This window comes from Haemaphysalis longicornis, unplaced genomic scaffold (assembly GCF_048455015.1).
Source record: "Haemaphysalis longicornis isolate Haplotype H1 unplaced genomic scaffold, Haemaphysalis longicornis Haplotype H1 scaffold_8, whole genome shotgun sequence".
NCBI lineage: Eukaryota > Metazoa > Arthropoda > Arachnida > Ixodida > Ixodidae > Haemaphysalis > Haemaphysalis longicornis.
This window is the reverse complement of record NW_027526445.1, coordinates 185,714,268-185,736,460: the sequence shown is the minus strand read 5'-3', so window position 1 is coordinate 185,736,460 and position 22,193 is coordinate 185,714,268. Positions and strand designations below refer to the sequence as shown.

Here is a 22,193-nt window from a genome sequence, read left to right as displayed (position 1 = left end):
CGCGGGTGGGTTCCAAATTTTTTTTCAGCTGGCCAAACTTTTTTCTGCCGAAAATATTTGTGAATCCACACATTACATACATGCGGGAATGAGGTAAAAAAATTTCAAGTAAATTGAAGAGGTCGACCAGCCATGCTTTGTTCGATCTTATCTGAAATGACCCTGGTTGCACTTGCGCAGAGGGGCGATGTAGGTGGTGTCCAAATTGGTCCAAATCGCACGCACAACGCGCTTTTTTTTCCAGCGAATTTTAAAAGTTGGCGCTTTTTGGGAGCTAATCTTGAAAGGAACATGTCATGGTTTAGCGTGAACCGCCTGGGGCGTTTTCTGCTCGCGAAAATGCGCCGCGCACGTCACAGACGCGCTGTCGCTGCCGCGGAACCGCCTGCACGCTGCGCGCGGTGCTGCCGGCAACAGAAACATGGCGGCGGTTCGACCGCGAAGTGGTGACGGGAGCTCGATCGACCGCTTCTAAGAGCTCTCTAAAATATGCCACACAAGGCACGCACGAAGTTGCTTGTGAGGTAAAGGTGCTTATAATGTGGGTGAAAACGGTGCTATATAACATCATCCGCGCCGCTACTGAAAGCGCTCATGCAATACCTGCCGGGGTGGTAAGCCTAAACATCTCTGGCGGAGCCATCCGGCTGTCTCGAGAGCTTCGAAACTGCCGCCGTGAGGCGTGCGGCTCTCCATTGGCGCAAGTCGGCAGGCTCCTCCCACTGGCTTGCGCGACGCGCGTCATTTTCTGAGCGAGGCAGAAGCTGCCGCGCGCGCGAATCGTCGACGTGGGCGTCAAAAAATCGCACGCGCAACGCCGACGCGCCCGAATCGCGTGCAAAAACCCACCATGCGGTTCACGTTGCATGTAGAGCCAGGACAATAAAAAAAAAAAAAAAAGCAAAAGGTGCTCGCTGAAGCACAACTTGAAGCTTCTATCCCGCAAGATGAAATAAACTCTCTGAAGCCGTAACAGAGGCAAGCAAACCCCAAAAACTGAACAAACAAACTGAAGTTAATCACAGTGCATTTTGAGAATTAGGGCACTTGCAACAAATGTGTTTTTCCTTATGATAGAATGTGTTTTGTATATGCTTTTTATATGCTTCACGGACCATTTCCACAGAACGGCGCCTGTTGTATAGGTCAGGGAATTTCGTTTAAAATGGTCATGGAAAACATGGAAAAGTCAGGGAACTTGAATTAGGCAATTTGCTAGACACCCTGATATTTTTTAACATTGAATAGTTGTTTTTGTGCTACAATAGGTGTCGAAATTAGCACTACGGAAATAGGGACTTGTGATGGGGAAATTTTCAAAAAACACTTAAAGGGGTCCCCGCAGCACTTACCAACAACTATTCGGAGTGCATTTTGAGATGAAGCCTATGGTAATCTCCTCCTCCCGCAAGAACAATACATTCAGTATATCATGGAGCTATGCGACATAAAAAATCGCTCATAATCTTTTCTCTCAACTTTACCTTGGACTATGTGATGAAGGCTGCGCACTATGTCGGAGAAAGGGGTGACTCAGGAGTAAACTGGGGAGTTTACTCTTTTTCTCCTCAGCGTGGAGTAGTTTATGTCCGGTGTGGCGCAGTACAATGCAGGCATTGGTGCCTGCTCACAAGCAAGTGTGCTCAAGCTGGTAGGGCGTTTTTGAAGCAATAAACACTTGTTGTCGAGTTGTCTGGTTGAAAGGGAAAGTACTGAGTTTGTCACTCCAACTCCTTTGGCGCACTCAAAATACGAAAACTAGGTACAGGTTCAGGCATGGAAGAGGTTGGTGCGCAGCACTGATGACGCCGGATCGTCACCGGAAACGCGAGAACTAAACAGTGGCAGTGATGAGCAACAGCCAATAGGACAGCCACTGCTGTAATGACGCAATTAAAGCAGTGCATAATGAGGTAAGTTGAAGAGAGCGTGGTTGGTTTTCCCGCATCTTTCAGAGATTTGGAAGCTTGCCGCTTCACGTGCGCATGTAATGTTTGGTTCAGGTATTCCTGGCAGTGTAATTCAAACTTCGCACAGGTTTATTTGCACTGCTGAAAGTGTGCTACGGGGTTCTTTTACGGGGTTCTTTAGAGAGCTTTGGCATACCGGCTAGCACACGCTGTACTAGCGACTTTCGGTACAGGGACCCGACTGCTCGGGGGCGCGCGGCACAGCAACTAGGGCCGCCCGTCACCGGAACTAATGCGCACATGCCCAGTCCGGTCCCGGTTCTCAACGTCGCTAACGTAGCATGCGCTAGGCGCTATGCTAAAACTTTCTAAGAAGTAATGCAGCGGTGTCACAGTTTTGAGGGGTGCTGCCGAGAAGAAGAGTTGTCGAGTGTGCCGAGAAGACAAATCCATTGACTCTACAGATCATCAGTGATGTGAGGGCAGCCGTCTGGTGTGCGGCTGGCGTCGGCAGCAGCGGGGAGAACGAGACAGACCCTGGTATTCTGAATCGTTCCTCCCCTGGAGTCTCCAGTTTCCCCATGCATAAGCATAGCAGAATCCTTCCCTCGCCTGACCGGAGGGATCAAATGGAGTGGAGGAGGGCCTCAGAATAGAGCCCTGAATCCAAAAGCAGAGAGAGGTTTATATTTAAAAAGAACAAGGCCTCGTACAAGCACGAGGACATGAACGTATGCGAAAGGTAACTCAAACTACGTCAAATATGAGCAAGGCAAACGATACAGAAGTAGTATACAAGCTAGGAGAGTTAACAAAGCGGATGTTACAAAGTAAAAAAAAGTTAACCAGAACCAAAACAGTGCAATGCATATGTAAGATGTCTCCCAATATTTACCAACTGCGCCAGTAAGGGGTCGCCATCTTGGTGGTGAAAGTGGCCACCTTCCAAGGGTTTCTTCCACAAAAGGTGAAAATGCAGCAATTCAGGAACCCAGCAGCACGTTGAAGCCCATACTGAAGCGGACAGTTAAGGCCGACCCATGATCACATATAAACAAAAAATCAAATCCCCTCCACCTAATGACGAAGATAGTTGAAACACGAAGCTTTCTTGCGTGCGATAATCAAATGGGGAAGTGCGAAGTCAAAGCTGCTGCAATCAAACCTCAAAGCGTCAACGATCGAAGTAGAAACCACCTGCAAGTCAGACGAAAGCATCATTGATCATGCCGGAATGGCGCATTGGGATAGACGTCGGCTCCATATTTGCGGGGGACCCAGATTCAGTTCTCACTACGAGAAGTGTTATTTCTTGCGTCATATCATCCCATTGTGTAAAGTTGACTTACCTGCAGTGCGTTTTAGATGACGGCACCGCCATGAATGAGACTAAGAAAGCTTCGCTTTAAAATCATGGCATCACGGCATCCCCATGCGACTACTTGGTATCCCCAGGGACGCGCTTTTATAGCCGCGCTAACAAGGAAGAAAAACAATAAAACAAAACGTCTGCCGCAGTCGGACAGTCGGTCTTCCTTCTCTCCCCGCGCTCGAATCACCTGTTGCTTGAAGGACACTGACGACAGAATGGGCCTCTTCGATTTACAGTCTCGGGCTCACCGCGGACTCCCCGAGAAGCAGTCCAACATTCGATTTTCCCGTGTATTCCTATGGCTTCGGGGAATCCTCGGACTACCCGCGGGCAGCCCGCGGGGAGCCAGAAGTGGAAAATCGAAGAGGCCCAATGCCAGTTAGTTTCAAAGTGCGACCTTCCCATAGCCATTTTGACGTTGACTCAGGGCCCAAAGGTGCTTTGATTGCTGAGACAACGCTAATAAATCAAAGAATTTCCCTTCCTCATTTCCATCGCAGTGATTTCATGGCGCAAGCAGTCTATATGCATCCAACAATAAGATAATGTGTAGTCGTGGCACGAGCGGGTAGCGCCGGTTACCAGTTTTTTTTTTTTTAAATAAAATGCACATGAGCGGCAGTGATCTGTACTCGGAAAAAAGCAAAATCATGCACCCCTCCGTCTAACGACGATGGTAGTTTAAGACGAAGCTTTCCCGCGGTGGATCCTTTGGTTGGCCGCATGCGCAGTAGAGTGCGGACGACGGACAAGGGAGGGAGGGACACAGCCCCGAGCATGCGATGCTCCGCATCTAAAAGCGTGCGTGTGTGTGTGTGTGTGTGTGAGAGAGAGAGATAGAGAGAGAGAGAGGGAAACATTCGAACTGCGTTGTATCCTGATAAGGAAGGACAGCGTTGTACTTTTACTTTTCGTAATTTCTTGCTCGTGTTGTCGATGAACTGTGTTATCTTTTATGTGCGACAGCAACTGAGTGGAAAGCAAGCGAGGGAAGCGGCGCAGCCTTTTCTTTGTATAGCATTTGAAACTCGCTGATATTCTGTACCACTTTGCGCTGCGACTGACAACCGTGAGTTGTGAAATTCGAAGAGCATGACGCATGTGTTTTTCCATTTTCTTTTTTTCCGCTCCTTGTGTGAACGGATGTTCTTTTTTTTTTGGTTATCAATGCAACTAGTTGATGTATCTCTTTATGTTATCCCCCCCCCCACCCCACTGTAATGACAACAGGAGCTGTGGGTACCAAAAAAAAGAAGAAAAGCTGTGGTTGATTCCTCTCTCATAAGAATCGGTAAAGCACGAAAGTGAAATGTGCAACGAAATCTGCAGCGAAATCAGCATGATTTGCGGGTCGGCGGATGTCTTGTGGGTGTGCTTGGCGAGCGACGTCTTGCTGTCGGGCCGCTTCGGAAAAGGTGTACTGGCGTCATTTCCGTGATGGATATGACGTCAGTGAAATCTTGATATATCCTGGCATAAAACATTTTCGTGTTAAAATATAACACCAGAAAATGAACCCTACGTATAAAGTTCTCTTTAGAACTAAAGGTTGCTTCCCCACAAGAAGACCCTGTGTGCAGGGGTGCACCCTTTACAAGCCGCTTGCTTTGTTGCACTGGCGTCACTTCATGGCGCCACGCCATGAAAATCTTTGTGTATACCGGAATAAAACACTTTCGTGTTAAAAGAAGAAATTTACTCAGAGGACACCCCCCCCTCCCCCCTCTAATGATGATCAAATGCAATCACGCAAGAAATGAATCCTTCTTCGGAAGGCCCGCAATGTCTCCCGTGTTAGCCGAGCAAGGAGAAGAAATGGCTTCTGCGTGTTAATAAGTAAGGGCCATGCCCCTTAGGGCGCGGCACAAACGTATGGTGGAAATTTCGGAACGTACTTGTTACGTACTCGTCAGCACCACATTTCTGGACCGCATTTTACCAATGAATCAGATTGGCTCCACATCTGATCCCCGCAAGACACCTTACGCACTGAGATAAGGACAACGCCAAAGGAAGTGACAAGATCGTGAAGTACTCAACGTGCGAAAATGTAATCAGAAATAGAGACAGCCCACAGATGCAGGCCGCAATTTAGCGCAGCATGCCAGCAGCAGCAGTGATGGATCAGGCCAGGTGGTGCTTCTTGTAGAGCTCGACCACCTCGGCCACGTCGTCCCGGGAGCCGAGGAAGATGGGGCAGCGGCAGTGCAGGGACTCCGGCTGCACGTCCAGCACGGGCTGCTTGCCCGTGTGCGCCATGCCGCCCGCGCGCTCGCACAGGAACGCCATCGGGATGCCCTCGTACAGCAGCCGCAGCTGCATGCAGCGACCGTTCCCGAAGCACTCGCCCCGTTAATCATCCCGAAGTTTATTGAGAGAAAAGTGGTTAAAACTCGAAGCTTGCTCTCGCGCAATCGCAGTCAAAGTCCGAAATGCCCACTTCTTCGACCCTATCGAAATGGCGCAACCGGGAAGACGTCGGCTTCGATTCCCACCACGGGATGCGTTTTTTTTAAATTTTGAGTCGCTTGATAAGCCTTTGTGGAAACCCACTGTGTAAGTGGGTTTTCCTGCGTTGCGTTTTGGGCGTAACGATCGATGGCACCACTGAGGCGCAGAAAGCTTCGCTTTAACGATTCCCCCTTAAAAAATCCGCCAATTCCGTCGAAAATGATCGCCTTTTGCCACCGTTACTACGGAGCACTTTGTGCTCACTAGCCCTATGGTACGGTTCGGTAGCATTTCGGCTGGCGTACCCGCAAATTTTCCCGCCATTTTTTTTTTTTTGCGGGGCTACCATGGTTGCCAGACCAGGAATGCCCTCCCCGCTAAAAGAGCGGCTGCAGGTCAAAGAAAACCTAAACCAAAGTTGGGGAAAAGCCCGCGCACCAGCAAGCTATCGCGGGCATTCTGATTTAAAATAAATGAACAGCGGCACCGGCACCCAAGTAAATTTGTTGAAAAGAAAAAAATACCTACGGAAAAGATTTGAGAAAATAAAAAAAAATAGAATGCATACACATTTGCGCGTGATAAACCCATGCAAGTTTAACACCGCCCGTTCCAATGGAGTCATCTCAAACATTTCTCCGTGCGGCCATTCCTCTCTGCATTTCTCCCGCTCTTCCATTCCCCTCTTGAACCATCTATGATAAATACAATGCAGTCTTCTCAGTTCAGTTGAATCCTCCCGCGTTCGCAGTGCTCGCGCACCATGTGCTGGTACCTACCGTTTCTTTCGTACTGTGCTTTCTTTTATCTCGCCTCTGCTCGACGCGGTTGTCCAACGCGCTGTTCCTGCACCTACCGCGGTAAAAAAAAATGCAATGCGTGGTCTTATGATGAACGCGATGAAGGCTTGTCAAATTCAATTTATCTAGGCTTTGCCCGATTCGGTGGCTCAGTGCATGGCTAAGGCGTTGTGCTACTGAACACGAGGGCGCGAGTTCGATTCCCGGCCGCGGCGGCCGCTTTTCTGATGGAGGCGAAAAGCAAAAACGCCCATGTGCACCCCCAGGTGGTCAAGATTAACCCGGAGCCCTTCACTAAGGCCCGCCTCATCGCCTGCTTGCGTCGGCGCGTTCAACCGTACAACCAATCAAATCGATTCGATGCAATCTTCCCACTTTCGCAAGGCTTGTGGGTCGTCTGTTGAAACCTATATATAAATTTTCTTTCTGTTGTGCTCGAAGCCGCTACAGCCGAGATGTTTTGTTTCAGTGTCTCATTTTATTTCGCTTTTCTCGTCGACATTTTTAATGCGTTGTTTCTTAATTCAACGGGTAGTCGTAATTAGTCTGGTACTGTCGGCTATGTAGTTATACCGCGCCCCAAATACGTCTCAGGTTTTCTTGGCGCTGAATAAAGTGGGAATGCATAACCCGTGTACACAGCTTTAGTATTTTTGAACGGTTCTTTCCTACACATACTACGTCTTCAAGCATCGCATACCTATTTTTTAAGGTTGGGCGGTTTGATGGAGTGAAAGACGACCTCAAACAAACATTTTCGTGTTTTGGCAGCCTGACGGAGGATATCGCCTCCGAAATGCGTCTATTTTCCATCGGTACACTCACTAGGTCCAAGTCACCCTACTTGCAACGCGGGATTCCAGTAGCGAGACTCTTGAGTGGTCACTATTGCCAGCAGAAAAGAACTTTGAACGCACAATGAGCGGGATTAATGGCGCCGCTCTTAAAGGGACCACTAATGAGGCAAATTACAAGTTTAGTTTATGGAAAACATTGCGCAGTCCAAATAACGATCGTGACGATTTTTAACGGGGGCTTTGAAGAATGAATCAGTAAGTTATTAAGAATGCGTGAGCCGCCCCTCCTCTTCCCCCTCCCTTGATCGGCCCGGTGCGCACTGCTTCCAGCGGCTTTCTTTACCGCGGCGCTTCTCGCACGCCCCTCCATACACAGTGTTGAGCGTGCCCAGCTGTCGCTCTCGCCGTCTACTCAGTGGTTAGGCTGGCTCGCGTATATATCAGCGGCACTGGCTGCCTCCCTGCACTGGCTGCGGCCTCCGCTCTACAACGCCTGCAAGCAGTGGCGGGAGTCGCGGGGTTTGTCCAGACGGAGCAGGGGCAGGGGGCGAGCCGCGCTTCGACTTGACGTTACCATGGCAACGCCAGGGGCGTTTCCAAGGCAGCCATCTCGTAGCCAGCCTTTTATACGCGTTCTATGCCGTCTCTCGATTGGTCTCTCCCGCCTCCAGGCGGATCGACGCGTGTCTGCTGAGGGACCGTCGCGAAAATTTTGCCCACGTTGTCCGCGCATTTATCAAAAGAAAAAAACGTAAGAAGTAGCGGTAACTGATTGGCCTCATTCTTTCGCTGCCTCTACGGCTTCCGTCAAAGTCCGCGCCAAGTAAGGATTGTGCATCGATTGCACCACTTGAACACAAACAGTGAGCTAGCTCACTGTAAAGCCTGTTTTGGGTATCAACCTTGTGACACCACCGCTGATTTTTTGTAGCGCGAAATTTGCAAGATTCTAATTTTTTTTCTTGTCTTTTTTTTTTAAAGCAGCGTAGTTCTGCACGGCGAAAGAACACTTACGAACAGTTACGAAAGAACACTTTTGTTAAACAATGTAACATTTTCTGTTCATGTCCACTTAAGCAGCACAGTTACACTGCCGGCTGTCTCAATTGTGGCTGGCGCGGGGTAAGCACTCGGCAGCAGCGTAATTCACGCTAGCGTGCACCAAACAAGACGACGACGCCTTCTCGCTCTGTCTAAATACCTGTATTTGCGAGTAGGTAAGTGGGGTTCCTGTGTTTGAATGTGCAACATGTAATGTGGACTCAATAAAGAAGGGCCTAATGGCCTTCTTGTTAAGAAAAGGCACTTACGTCGCCCCTAGAAAGTGCCTTAGGGCCAACCTATTTGGGCATAGAAGTAAGGCCGACTTTAGAGGAAATTGGTGTACAGAGCACCCTAGACACAATAAGTTGGTTATTTTAACAATGTTTAACACGCAGAAAAGTCTGTTAAGACCGGGTGTATCTAGCAGAAGGAGTTTTGTTTTCTATTTGTATTGCCAGATAGCTTTAGAGTTATGAGCTTCATCAATTACGGAAGGATGGCTGTTACAGAGATATATTTTAAAAACAGCTCAGGGCCTTAGCGCTTTCCTATGGTCACTTATACTTAAAAAACGTCTTCTTAGGAATTCATATTTGTGTAAAGTTGTGACGCTGGCATTGTGGGGACTCGGTGTATTGCGCTTCATACCTTCATGAAGGTACGTGTTTAATAAAAGCCGTTCAGGTGACCATAGCCTGTTCCCATGCTTCTGATACTGACTCTACAAAAATTTCTTCCATCAATGCGGTTGCGCTTAGAAGCGAAGTCTACTGTGGGTGCTCGGTGTACAGCAGACAAGATTAAGAATTTATCCGACAATTCTGACTTGACAGCTTTTTCAATCTTTACCTGTCTTCTCGACCACTCCAGATAAGCATACCAAGAAGAAAACGTGGTCACAATGGCGAGAAAGAAGTGTTTGCTCTTTTCTCTGCCTCCTATTCACCTTCAAAACTTCTTCCTCCCTGGCACATCCATTGTATCAGTGGGCTGTGCTAGCAGCGCTGTAACTGGCAGAGTTGACGGAAAGAATTTAGCTGCGCATGTGCAACACAGGCAACAACATGACGTGCTCTTATCAGAAGTCACTAGTCGTTTTTAACCGTGAGCTAGGGCTTGTAAGAGTGATGAGGTACCCCACGATGATTTGTGTTCATTCGTGTCACAATGTCAAACAATTTTCACTTGCAGATAACGTCGCCTACATGCACATTTGTTGCGCGACTTTTGTGTAGGACTTTCATGGTGAGGCATGTCATATTGTCACAAAAGTTGCTTTTGCAGCCAAAAGCTACCGAAACACCTATATACTGCCCTTTGTATGTCTGGCTTTTTCGCAAACCTCGAGTGCTGTGCAAAAAGCCAATGCTGCACGACTTGCAGCGAAGCCACCGCTTTTGCATTGCCAGTAAGAGGTTTGTAAAACACGATAAATGGATGGGGGAGAGGTTCGGAGAGGGCGTTACGGTTCCTCTGACTATGTACTGAACAATTCTTCTCTCAGCAAAGTTACGTCTTACAAATATCTTGGTGTTACAATTTCTGACGACCTTTCCTGGCAGACTCACATTGACAATATTAAAAATAATGCTAACCGTACGCTCGGCTACTTACGACGTAACTTCTCTCTTGCACCGATGCAGTTGAAACTTCTTCTTTATAAAACGTTAGTGAGGCCTAAGCTCGAATATTCGTCATCTGTATGGGATCCACAGGTTAACATTCATGTCATAAGCTTAGAATCCATTCAAAATCGAGCCGCACGCTTCATTTTGTCAAATCACTCGCGTATGGCAAGCGTAACTCACATGAAATCAACTTTGAATTTACCCAGCTTATCACATCGCCGCAAAATTTCACGCCTGTGCTTCTTCTACAAGATTTATCATTCTATGCCTTCGCTAAGTAACTCGCTATTTTCGCCGCCATCCTATATTTCATCCCGCAGCGATCACCACTTCAAAGTTGGAATTCCAAGCAGCCGGACAAATCTTCATTTTAACTCATTCGTGCCCACTACAAGCTCGGATTGGAACCACCTCCCTGCTTCCGTCGCAACAATCACCGACACTACTAACTTCAAGATGACCTTACACGCGTACCCGTTTCTATGATGCTCCATTTTGTTCTATTATTTGTAAAACGTTTTCCACCACTCCTCTCTGTAATGCATTGCCTTGAGAGTAAATAAATAAATAAATAAATAAATAAATAAATAAATAAATAAATAAATAAATAAATACGGTTCCCTGAAATGGCCTCGGGGACCTCCCCGGACTCCCTTTGAGAACCACTGGTCTATACGAACACCCGGAATAGGCGCCCGAGGGAATGCCAGACGCAAAGGAGTGCCTTCGCGCACACCACAACCCTGAAGGCGCAGGCGTCCTACCTTCCCGGTGGGGGCGTTCTTGGTGGCAGGGTACAAGAATATGCCGCCGTTCTTGAGCGTCCGGTGGACGTCGGCAACCATGGCACCAGTGTAGCGGGCAGCGTACGGCTTCCCAGACTGCGGAAAATTGAGAACACGCACGGTTTCCGTCACAGCAGGCACTGCATGGGGATTATATACAGGGTTCTCCGCCGACTATCATCGCTTAAAGGGGCCCTGCAGACATATACAAGCTTGCTCAATTTGAAAGATCGAGCCTTTTATAACTTACTAAGCTCCACTCTTTAGACGCGGAAAATGTCTTTTAACATCGAAGCTGTTTAGCAGTTCGTTGATTCAGGCGTTTCACAAAACTTAGTATAACAGTATGAAGGAAAGAAATCACCGGCAGCGGCAGGATTCGAACCTGTGTCTGGTAAATCAACGAAGTTATAGTCAGTCCTCTAACCCACTCGGCTGCGACCATTTTTTTAAATATTGCCGTTTTTTACATACTCAGCAACATTACAATGCAGGGCAAACCGACACGCGTACAGCGCCAGCATGCGGATATGTTGCCGGACTTTGGCATAGGAACAAAAGCAACAACGCTAAGCAGTGGAACAGAAAAAATGATGATGATGATGATGCTTAGCGGCTTCCCCTTTGTAACGGGGTGGCGTTGTACAGCGGCCTTAGTCGCAACGCCACTGTACAATCACCTCGCAAAAAATACAAACAAACAAAATAAACAAAAATAATATACAAATACAAAGAAAATACTTTTACGAAATTTTTGTGTTAGTCTGACTTCTTTGTTTGCATGTTTTCCCAGATTGCTGTCTGCTCTTTTCCCACCAACATTCTAACCTTCTTTTACTAACCTCTACTGCTGTCCAATTCACTTTTCGGCTAACCTTAAAGCCAAGGGCCTCCGGAAGCTGGATGGCTTCCTCACTGAGGACAGGACGGAAGAAAGTACAGTGCCACCATGTGGTTCCCCCGGCTGGCTTTGTTATAACATTATTTCATCATTGCCAATGGTTCAACACGTGCCACCCAATCAGGTACCGAGCCTTGAATTTTAATCCCCTCAATAAACAGCGCAACACACTCGCGGAACGCCTGCCTCGCCGGCCTAGCTTTCACGTCGCCATGGAGCCAGGCCGTGTGCGCTCTCCACATACTATGGAGGCCCAGGAGCATCAGTAAATCGTACGGTACTCCATTCTCTTGTTAAATAAGGAGGTAACGAATGCCGTGTGGGCCTAATGGAAAGTCGTTATGCAGAGTTCGCTGTATAGCACATCTCAGAAGTGGACCGCAATCCAGCAGTGTATGAACACACGATCAATGGTTTCTGCAGTGCTTACATACAGTGCAATCCGTGCCCCACAATACCTCTGACCCCTTGTTGAGCCACGTTTTAACTGTAAGTGTCTCGGTATGCAACTTAAAAAAAGAAAGACTTTGCCCCCCGCTGGAACAGGCATTCTTTTGACTCTTTACGACCGTGAGTTAGTACCCGAGAGTGAAACGGTTCACTCACTCTGCTGTGACTGTGGGGAGAGGAACCACGCCACCTGTTCGATACAGAACACGTGATAGGGCACACGTCGCACCCGCGGGCGCCTTGTTTTTAAGTATGCGCGCTTCGTTCGTTCATGCTGCTTCTTCGATTTGCTTCTTGTTCACCGTTGTAGCAACAAAGATGTAGCAACACACAAATTATCAGCTACCTGGAGGATCATAACATCATACATAAGTACCAACACGGATTTCGCAGAGGATATTCTTGTGACACACAGCTCGAAGGTTTCATTCATGACATTCATTCATCTCTCGACGATGGTTCCCAAGTTGACGCCATTTTTCTTGACTTTTCAAACGCTTTCGACCGTGTTCCTCATCACAGGCTCATCACAAAACTTTCTCGGCTTAACATTCACTCTAAGATTTTATCATTGGTAAAAGATTTCCTTTCATCACGCCTACGGTTCACGTCAATAACACTTGTACCTCTTCTTTCAAACGTGTTACTTCCGGAGTCCCCCAGAGCAGCGTACTAGGACCACTACTGTTTTTAATCTATATTAATGACTTACCATCCTGTGTCTCTTCCCGAATAATAATTTTTGCGGATGACGTATGATTTACCGAATAATTTCTTGCGATAATGACTGTGAAGCTTTGCAAACTGATATTAACGCTATCAGTGCATGGTGCTCATCTTGGCTAATGACCCTAAACCATTCTAAAACTAAGTATATGTCCTTCACTAATCGCGCCTCCCGCTTTCCTACCTGCTACGTGCTCAATAACCGTGAAATTGACCTCGTATCCACTTATAAATATCTGGGAATTCACCTACAACCCGATCTGTCATGGCATTATCACATAAAACACACCCTGGCTTCCGCTAATCGCTCTTTCGATTTTCTAAAGCGTGACTTTAAATATGCTCCTTCTGAAATTCGCAAACTTGCCTTTACTACACTAATACGTCCTAAAATTGATTATGCATCAGCCATTTGGGATTCCCATCAGGTATACATCGTAACTGATATTGAATCTCTGGAAAACTGGGCTGCTCGCTTCATATATTCAGACTACTCCCTTCATTCTAGCGTGACACCACTAAAACGTCGCGCCGAACTACCTGATCTAGCACATCACCGCCAACTTTCCCGCCTATCACTGTTACATAAGCTGTATCACCACGCGTCACTTCACGATGATTTTTTCGAGCCACATCCAGTCATTTTCCCTCGCCGAGACCACTCCTACAAAGTTAAACGCGCAAATTGCCACTCATCTGCCTTTGCCCGGCCTTTCATTCCACGTACCATAGTCGAATGGAATAATCTACCATCTCATATCGCTTCTAAAAAAAAACAACAACACGAAATTCCAGGAAATAATTAAACAGCTAACCTACCACTTTCCTCTTCTTTTTGGGTTTTTCTTTTCCGTCCTTCAAAATGTGCACTGAACATTTTTATTTTTGCTCTGTATTTTATTTTAAATGCGGAGCATTTCTTTAACCCGTTCTAGGCGTCCGTAGTAGTCCGCATCGCTCACAGGTGCGCCCTCTCCCTTGCTCCTCTTCGCCTACTCTCCGCTCGCATCGCGCGCTCTCTCCGCGGTCGGTTCGCGCCCACCAGGTGGGGGCGCGCGCGTCGCGGGATCAACATCTGTGGCGTGATCGTGACGTCAGCATCGCGCGCGCGTGGCGCGATCGTGGCGTGATAAAGGCGGGTGTCGGCGAGGCTGGAACGCACTCATCGCCGCGCTCTCTCGTCAGCAGTTGCCAAAAGTGCAACAACATTAACGTAACGCAAACTACTTAACGTCGTGCGCCCCCGGAAATGCTCTGCATTTGATCGTGCCCCTCGCGAGGGGGATGTTTTACTGCGTCGCCATGCGAACAGTTTGCCACGCTTTAGTTTTTTTTGTTGTTGTTATGATTGGTTGTACATCGTGTCGTGCGGAAAATTGAGAACACGCATGGTTTCCGTCACAACAGGCACTGCATGGGGATTATACGTATACAGGGTTCTCCGCCGAGTATCATCGCTTAAAGGGGCCCTGCAGAGCTTGCTCAATTTAAAAGATCAAGCCTTTTATAACTTACTAAGCTCCACTCTTTGGACACGGAAGACGTCTTTTAACATCGAAGCTGTTAGCAGTTCGTTGATTCAGGCGTTTCACAAAACTTTGTATAACAGTATGAAGAAAAGAAATAACCGGCAGCGGCAGGATTCGAACCTGTGTCTGGTAAATCAACGAAGTTATAGTCAGTCCTCTAACCCACTCGGCAACGACCATTTTTTGATTACTGCGTTATCACTTTTTAGGGGCGAAGCTCCTTAAGTCATGGGTCTGTCCATCCCTTGTGTCTCGTGGTACGTGACCGCCGCATGCTTTCGGAGATGTCGCAAAGTGGGCCGCGTTGCACGCGCAAGAACCGGCTGCAACCGGCAGCGCAAACTCGGCACCGGGAGCGTGAGCTTGTCTGTGTTCGCCAACGGAGGCGCGAGCGCACGTGCACTGCGAGGGGGAGATCACGCAAGAGATCACGCCACGAACGCAGGCAGTCGTTCTCGGAGATCGAACGAGACGCAAGGACCTTTGCTCGTTTCCTCTCGTCTTGTTCGGGCACAAGTTCGCCCTAAATAAAAGTTCTTTCTTTACCGTTGTGTCCCATCCTACGTGACAAATTGTGGTGGAGGTGCGGGGTAGTCTTTGATGGCGCGGGGTCTTTCACCAGGTCTGGGCCTGGGAGCATTGACTCCGAAAATAAAAGTTGATTTGTACAATGCATGCACACAGTCTTACGTCTTTCTTAATGATGTAATGGGAGAACTTTCACGGGAGAGTTACGGTTACCGATGATCTCCCCATGTCGAGCTTCGCCCCACTTATCATCATTCATTCCGTGGATATGACGTGAATTTTTTCAAGTTTACAATGTGTATTTATTTGCGTTTGCAGAGTGAACATTCCTGCTCCCTTTTGTTTATTTTTTCCGCTTTACTGCGCTAATACAACACGTGTGCTATGTAAACCCCCTATGTAATACCCCCTCACGGGGGCCTTTAGGGATATTGTGAATAAATAAATAAATAAATAAATAAATAAATAAATAAATAAATAAATAAATAAATAAATAAATAAATAAATAAATAAATAAATAAAGGTCACGGCGGCAGTTCGCTAACTTCAAGTCTTGCGCGTTAGTGTGAGCTTCCTTCATTTTTTAACCGATAAAATGCGAAACATTCAAATCTTTGAAGTTCGCGCTACACAAATGTTAGCAATGATACAAAGAGGGGACACCCCAAACATAGGTATTAGTTTGTGAACCGCACGTTAGCATTCAAGTGGCATTCAGGTGATGCGATCAAACGGAACCTTAGCACCTCTACAACCACACAGTCACGTTTTTTTTTTTTGCTGTTACTTAGGTTGGGGGCGGCCAGTCGCACAAACAAGGTTCTGTGACGTCATACAGTGTTCGCCACAAAGTGGCCAGGAAGTCACCACTGCTTCCTCTGCTTTTCTTAATGCTTCCATTATTTGCTTAAAGTTCGCGATAGAATTGCTATTATTCTTATAGGAATAAAGCAGTCTTATTATTGAACCGAGCCTTTATTTTGTCTTCATGGCATTTCTAGAGCATACGTGCGTTTTCGGACAAGTTTGTAATCAACGAATGAGGGTATGTCCAAAGGTTGCAGGCGTGGAGGCTTGTTGCCACTGAAAATGTGGCCGTCCACGGGCGTTGGAGAAGGCGTGAGTTTATCAAGCCGGTTTAATTTCGAACACAAATACGAATCACTGGGCATGGTCTTACTTGGCGTCTTTAAATGTTTTTTGAGTAAATGCAGTCGGCGTAACAAAAGGTGTTGGGCTAGTTGGTACCGGGGCACCGGGGCATGAGACATCCCCGCCAGCCACGTCGACTGCAACGATCACGGGTGAACCGACTTGCATCAAACGAGCACCGCAATCCATGGAGGCCCTGGTCAACCTTTACCCACTTCCCTTCCCCTTCCTGAGCTGTGGGAGAACCTGACGACCAGCGCCGGCTTGGATGCACAGCAACTCCTGGTGTCCAGGGCTGAGACAGCAAGGTCGTTCCATGGTCTCCTGGACTGAGGAGCCACTCCCACATCACCAGGCTCACAATAAAGTTTTTCCTCCTCCTCTTCCTCCGCCGCCGCCCGAGGTGGCCATGCCGACCAGCCGGGCAGCGACGCGTGAGTCCGTACCGGAAGCCCACATAGGTGACCTGTAGAAAGCGCGAAGGCTCATGGTTGCATTGTCTGCTCCTGCAGAGCCCAGCCACTTCCGGTTTGAGAGCTCTCCTCGCCTCCCGTAGGCCGGAGGCTTTCATGCGTGCGTGCTCATGTTGTTTATCTGTTTCTACCGAAAAAACAAACGCTCATGCATCGCACATCCAATGAATAACAACTATTGACCCTACCAGGGGTTTATCTGACAGGTAAGCACCCTGTGACAAATAAACAACACGCACACACGCGCCTGAAAGCCGCCGACGTACGCAGGCGTACGGGAGGCCAGGCGAGGTCTCGAACCGGAAGTGGCTGGAGCAGACGACGTACCCATGAGCCTTTGCACTTTTTACCGGTCACCTATTGATTGCATATGCCACTGGTTTTGAAACCTATGAGTACAACCAATAGGTGTGCCGGGGACTCCTCTCGGGCTTGGAAAAGTGACGAGGGACCCCGCGATGATTTATGTTACTCCGCGTCATAACGTCAAAATTTTTGACAAAATTTTGAGCTAAATCCGGCCGTATACTTCTTCGCCGCCCGAATTTCGTGTCTGACTTATGCTGAAGCGTGTCATATAGCTAAACAATTTGCTCATGCAGATTAAAGTTACCCAAACACCTATACACTGCCGTTTGTGCGGCTGGCTTTTGCGCGCATCTGTCGTACTGTGTTAAAAGCCACCATAAAAACTTGGCTCAGCGGATAAGCTAAATGTACAGGTCACGTAGCGAAGCCAGCCTTTTGCATTGCCAACAAGGTTTGGCAAAAGGAGAAAAGAATGGGCGGAGAGAGAGAGAGAGCTTCGCAGAGGGCTTCGCGGACCCCTGAAATGCCCTTGGAAACCCCCACTTGAGAAACACTAGCATATACCGTATTTGTGCGCGTATAACCCGCACCAAATATGCGAAAATTTCAGCGGCAAAGTACGGTGCGGATAATACGCGAAGTTTTTCTTTCGTGCAGCTTCACGGCAATGCGCGCTGTGCAGTGAAGCTGCACTGCGCGTTGTGCTGTGAAGACGACCTTGTGTACAACAGTTAAGAAAGACTAGAAGGCTAACGATGAAATACGGAGAGAACAGTGGCTAATCCAAAACAGCCAAGGTAACCAAAAAAAGAGGCAAGACAGATTGAAACGAATAAATGGAGGGAAAAAATGGAAGCTAAAACGTCGTTAGAGATGTACAGGGCTGAGAAATTGAACATCACAAAGGAAAATTTCCACGATAATTCCCAGGGCAGTGCTTTGCCTTTTTAGGCTAGAGCAGGTTGCCTGCGAACTAAGAGTTTTGTGGGGAAGTATTCACAAAATCATGGGTATGCGTGGTCTGCGAAAAAGAAACAGAAACTATGCGGCACATAGTGTTAGAATGTGAGGGTATCCATCCAAATCTACATAAAGGGAATATTGGGCTTCCAGAAGCCCTAGGATTTAAGGGTATCACAGAGGAAGTTAACTTCAAGGCTGTGGAGGGGACGAAAAGAAGATTAGAATGCTGGTGGACGAAAAGCAGAGAGGGGAATATTGCCTAGGACAGTTACCACCTGTAACAGAAAAAAAAAAGTATTTTGTGCCTAATAGGCTTTTTGTGCCTGCCCTAAGCAGCGCTAGTATTAAAACAAGAGTGTAAAACATGGGTATATTAGTACTTTTTGGTAAGATGACATGACATCACCCCGCCTGAAAGGGGAAACCAATAGCAATCATCATCATCCACATTGTGAGGACTGTGGCTCAAGCGATAGCTCTCGCGAGAGCAGCGAAACTGAGTAAATTGTTACTTTTGTCTTGCAGTCAGTGTATTCTCCTGGGTAAATATACGTTTTCTAAATATACAGTAGCTAAATATACAATAGCTTTCGTGCAGCCTTTCCTGTATCAAATGTGTGGGAAATACGCGAGAATTTTTTATTGATGGAAATAAACTTGCGAATTTTATTTGCACCATGTCAGATCAACTAGCCCGTCAGATTGCTTTGATTTTTTTTTTCTTTTCCGGCGTGATGAAAGTGGGGTGCGAGTTGTACGTGCGAAAATACGGTACCATACTTTCAGCGACTAAGGCAGCCTGTGGCTTAGGATTTCGAAATATTTATCGAATGCCGTCCACCCCACACTTATTACGCGTTTATTTTCTTTTCCTTATGCATAGTTTGTATTAGCCGTAATATTACTTGCCCAATATATAGATACAATCACTTTCTTTTCAATCATTTCGCTACATATCCTGATGGCACGTCTCTTCGCATGTTTATTAGACACAACTTTTCATTTCTTCGCGTTAAATTCTGCAACGAAACTTTCCAAGAACAGTTGATGAAGCATGTTCTCTAAATTCATACCGGACCGAATGCAGCAAGGCTGTGTCATCTGAATACCTTAGAGGGCTCGAGTGTTTTCCATGCGTTCGCAGAACTGATTTCCCCCATTTAGCTTCAGAAATACCCATTGTAGACATGTTAGGCGGGCACCTGGCTATATATTCGATACCCTCCTGTGTGCGTCCTGCGCATCTCAGACTGCGCTCTCCACTGTCGCATACAACTGTTCCTAGCATACCGGACGCCCCTGGACGTTGCTTGGCAGCGTTCTATCTTGCCCGCGCGGCGTTCTTTCTTTTGATTGCGAGGCTTCACACTTCGACAGAACGGAATTCAGCGAGACGCGAGCACATATCGCGACTTCGCGAGAACGATATAATGATTCAAAGTTCAAGGCCCATGAAACGCGGCGCGGATCAGAGAAATTCGGCTGCCTTTTGCGGCCTTAGCGCAGGTGAGGCTAAACCATGCAATACATTGGTTCAACACACGCGTGAGTGGGAAGCTCCGACACAACCACCTGCGGCTGGTACACCAAGATGCACGATTCTGCATGCGATGCGCACGTTATGAGCAAATACCGTGTCAACACACTATAGTGGCCGCGTAATTGAAAAAGAAAAAATCATCAGAAGTTCAGAGAATTATCTACTAATGCGTAGCGTTGTTACGCCGCTTGTCTTAAGTGGGAGTGTTTTACAGACAATTTTTTTGTTTTTATAAATCCTGTCCGACAAATTATCTCCATTTACGTTATTATAACGATTACATTTGGAACGTTTGGGAAATCTGCATCATTGCGGAAATGCAGGGTGTTACACGGTTCGCCATTTTCCGTAATTATTTCATATTTTTCTTATTTTTTTAGTGTTTCAAAATTTCGTCCGACCAATTACCTCCATTTACGTTATTATTACGATTACATTTGGAACTTTTGGGAAATCTGCATTATTGCGGAAATGCAGGGTGTTACACGGCTCGCCATTTTCCGTAATTATTTTATATTTTTCTTATTTTTCTAGTTTTTCAAGACTTCGTTCGACCAATTGCCTCCACTTACGCTATTATTGTGGAACATAGATCGCTCTGTCGCAGGGTTGGTGCAGGAAGCACTGAATGTCGTACAGGCTTGCCACAAGTCCGGCAGCGACTACCGCGCCCGCATACAACGAGAGAGCAGCTCTTACCGGGGGGAACTTCTTCGAGTGGACGTACTCGGTGACCGCGGGGTCCCATGCAGCGGCGTATCCTTCGTTGATGCTGTAGATGCTGCCACGAGGCTTGATCTTCATGTCACGCTCCGTCAGGATGAATTCGCCCAAGGCCTGCAGGCGGCACGCGCGAAACGCGACTCTACACACAAGGTGCAGCGGGGGCAACACAGAGCGCATGCGCAGAATGCTCACGTAAAGCACGTTCTCCAGCACTGGGGGAAGAATAGTCCCAGGAACGATTATGGTTTGTTCATGCGAAAGCTTGAATGCCCAGTTGAATGTCTGAGACGGGTTGCTTCCGCCTCGCGTGGGCGCAGCCTTGCCGTTTGAGACGCTTTGCTTCTCGATTCGCCTCAAAGGGGGACGTAAATGTGACCCACTTGAAAGATTTGCTCGTTAAAATAACACCGACACCTCTTTTAACCCAAACTGTAGTCAAATAATCTGTATAATGAGGAAAACAGAGAATGGGCATGTGACACCCTAGGTACTTTTCTGGACTGAATTGATGACGTATTATAGGTGACTCATTGCGATTGGCTGAAGCCGACGAAATCCAACGCAAATGAAGCACGGATTATAAGCTTGCAGAACAATCTGCTTGCGCTTAAATTTAGTGAACGTTCCTTTATTAGAAGAAAGATGGGTGGGTACGCAGTGAAAGTTGCGAACCAACACGTAACAAAAAAAAAAATGTGGTTGATTCCTCTGTCAGAGGAATCCATGAAACGCGAAGGTGAAATGTGTAGCGAAATCTACAGCTGAGCATGATTTGCGGGTCAATGGCTGTCTTGTGGGTGTGCTTAGCGAGCGACGTCCTGCTGGCAGGTTGCTTCGGCAAAGATGTACTGGCGTCATTTCCGCGAGGGATATGACATTAGTGAAATCTTGGTGTAACCGGCAGAAAACACTTTCGTGCTAAAATAAAAAACCCTAACACAAACATTTCGTGCTATATATTTCTGAAGGTGGCTTCCTCGCAAGGAGACCCTTTGTGCAAGGGTGCACCCTTTACAGGCTCTTGCTTCGCTGTACTGGCGTCAATTCCGTGACAGGTATGACGTCACTCAAATGGTTGGGAATCCGGGAAAAAACACTTTCGTGTAAAAGGACCACAAGTTCGTCTTCTGGGGGACTAAGCGACTGTGTCACTATCATTACTCCCTTTGGGGACTAAATGTGAGCGGACAAACGGTTAGTCTGCCACCCGATTGGCCCGTTCCGATACTCCCCGATGACCAACTGCTGGGAGGGAGTCGCAGGAGAAAAAAAACAGCATCAGCAAGGATCGAACCACCGACTACCTCAGCCATACTCACAAAAGCGAATACGCTACCACTAGGCCAAGCGGCCTGACAGGAGGTGTGGTAGCAATTGTGTATTGCAGTGTAAAGCGTGCAGTACTTTGCCCAAAACGACGATTCATTGCAGCTGGTGTCCGAATTTCTGTCCGTGCAAGTGATCGTGACTGCGCTTTGCGCTTTGCTTACGCTAGGGTCTACTGCTTAGCTCGATTCCAAGTAGACTGCGATGTGGCGCGGTGGGACAATAGGGGTTAGTGTGGCATACAGAACTGACAGAGCTACCATCATTTCTACAATTCAGGCTACGCAATTCCCTAAAGAGTGTTGTGCCCGTTTCTATTAACCCAAAGATTGTTGTTTATGCAGGATACCCATTGTTCTAAAAAGAGAGGTTATTTCATAAGATGTACCATAAGGGAGACGTTAAATTGTTGATAAACAGTTTACCGATGCCTGGAACACTGGGTAAACAAAACTTCAAAAACGAAATCCAGCGTTTACGAATCAAAGGTACACCTATGACATAATTGTAGTGCTGTACGGTTCCGGGGTTAACGGGATATTGAGGATCTCCGGCATCTCATAAAGAGCTCTCACTTCAATACCAAAAACACCCGCGGCCGCCTGAAGCATTGCCCACGGCAATGTGCTTAGAGGCTGCAGCCTTAGCCACTGGCGATTGGCGACAGATAAAATTTACTACCTGCATGGTACGTGCAATTCAGACAAATCTTCTTTTTACTTGCCGTTTTCTGTAGCCGGCCGTAAGCACTTATATGACAACTTTTGTTTGAGTTTGAGCTCA

General features: G+C 47.3%; 1 protein-coding gene across 1 annotated transcript in view; it reads right to left on the bottom strand.

Annotated features, from left to right (window-relative positions):
- Positions 1-5,330: 5,330 nt before the first annotated feature.
- LOC144149457 (fructose-1,6-bisphosphatase 1-like) overlaps positions 5,331-22,193 on the bottom strand; it is a 36,924-nt gene continuing 20,061 nt past the window's right edge. Inside the window, exons 5-7 of the mRNA XM_077681029.1 lie at positions 20,058-20,195; positions 10,767-10,883; positions 5,331-5,598 (exon numbers count right to left, since the gene is read on the bottom strand). Coding sequence (XP_077537155.1) covers positions 5,407-5,598; positions 10,767-10,883; positions 20,058-20,195 — 447 coding nt within the window. The 3' untranslated portion in view covers positions 5,331-5,406. The remainder of the gene's footprint in view (positions 5,599-10,766; positions 10,884-20,057; positions 20,196-22,193) is intronic.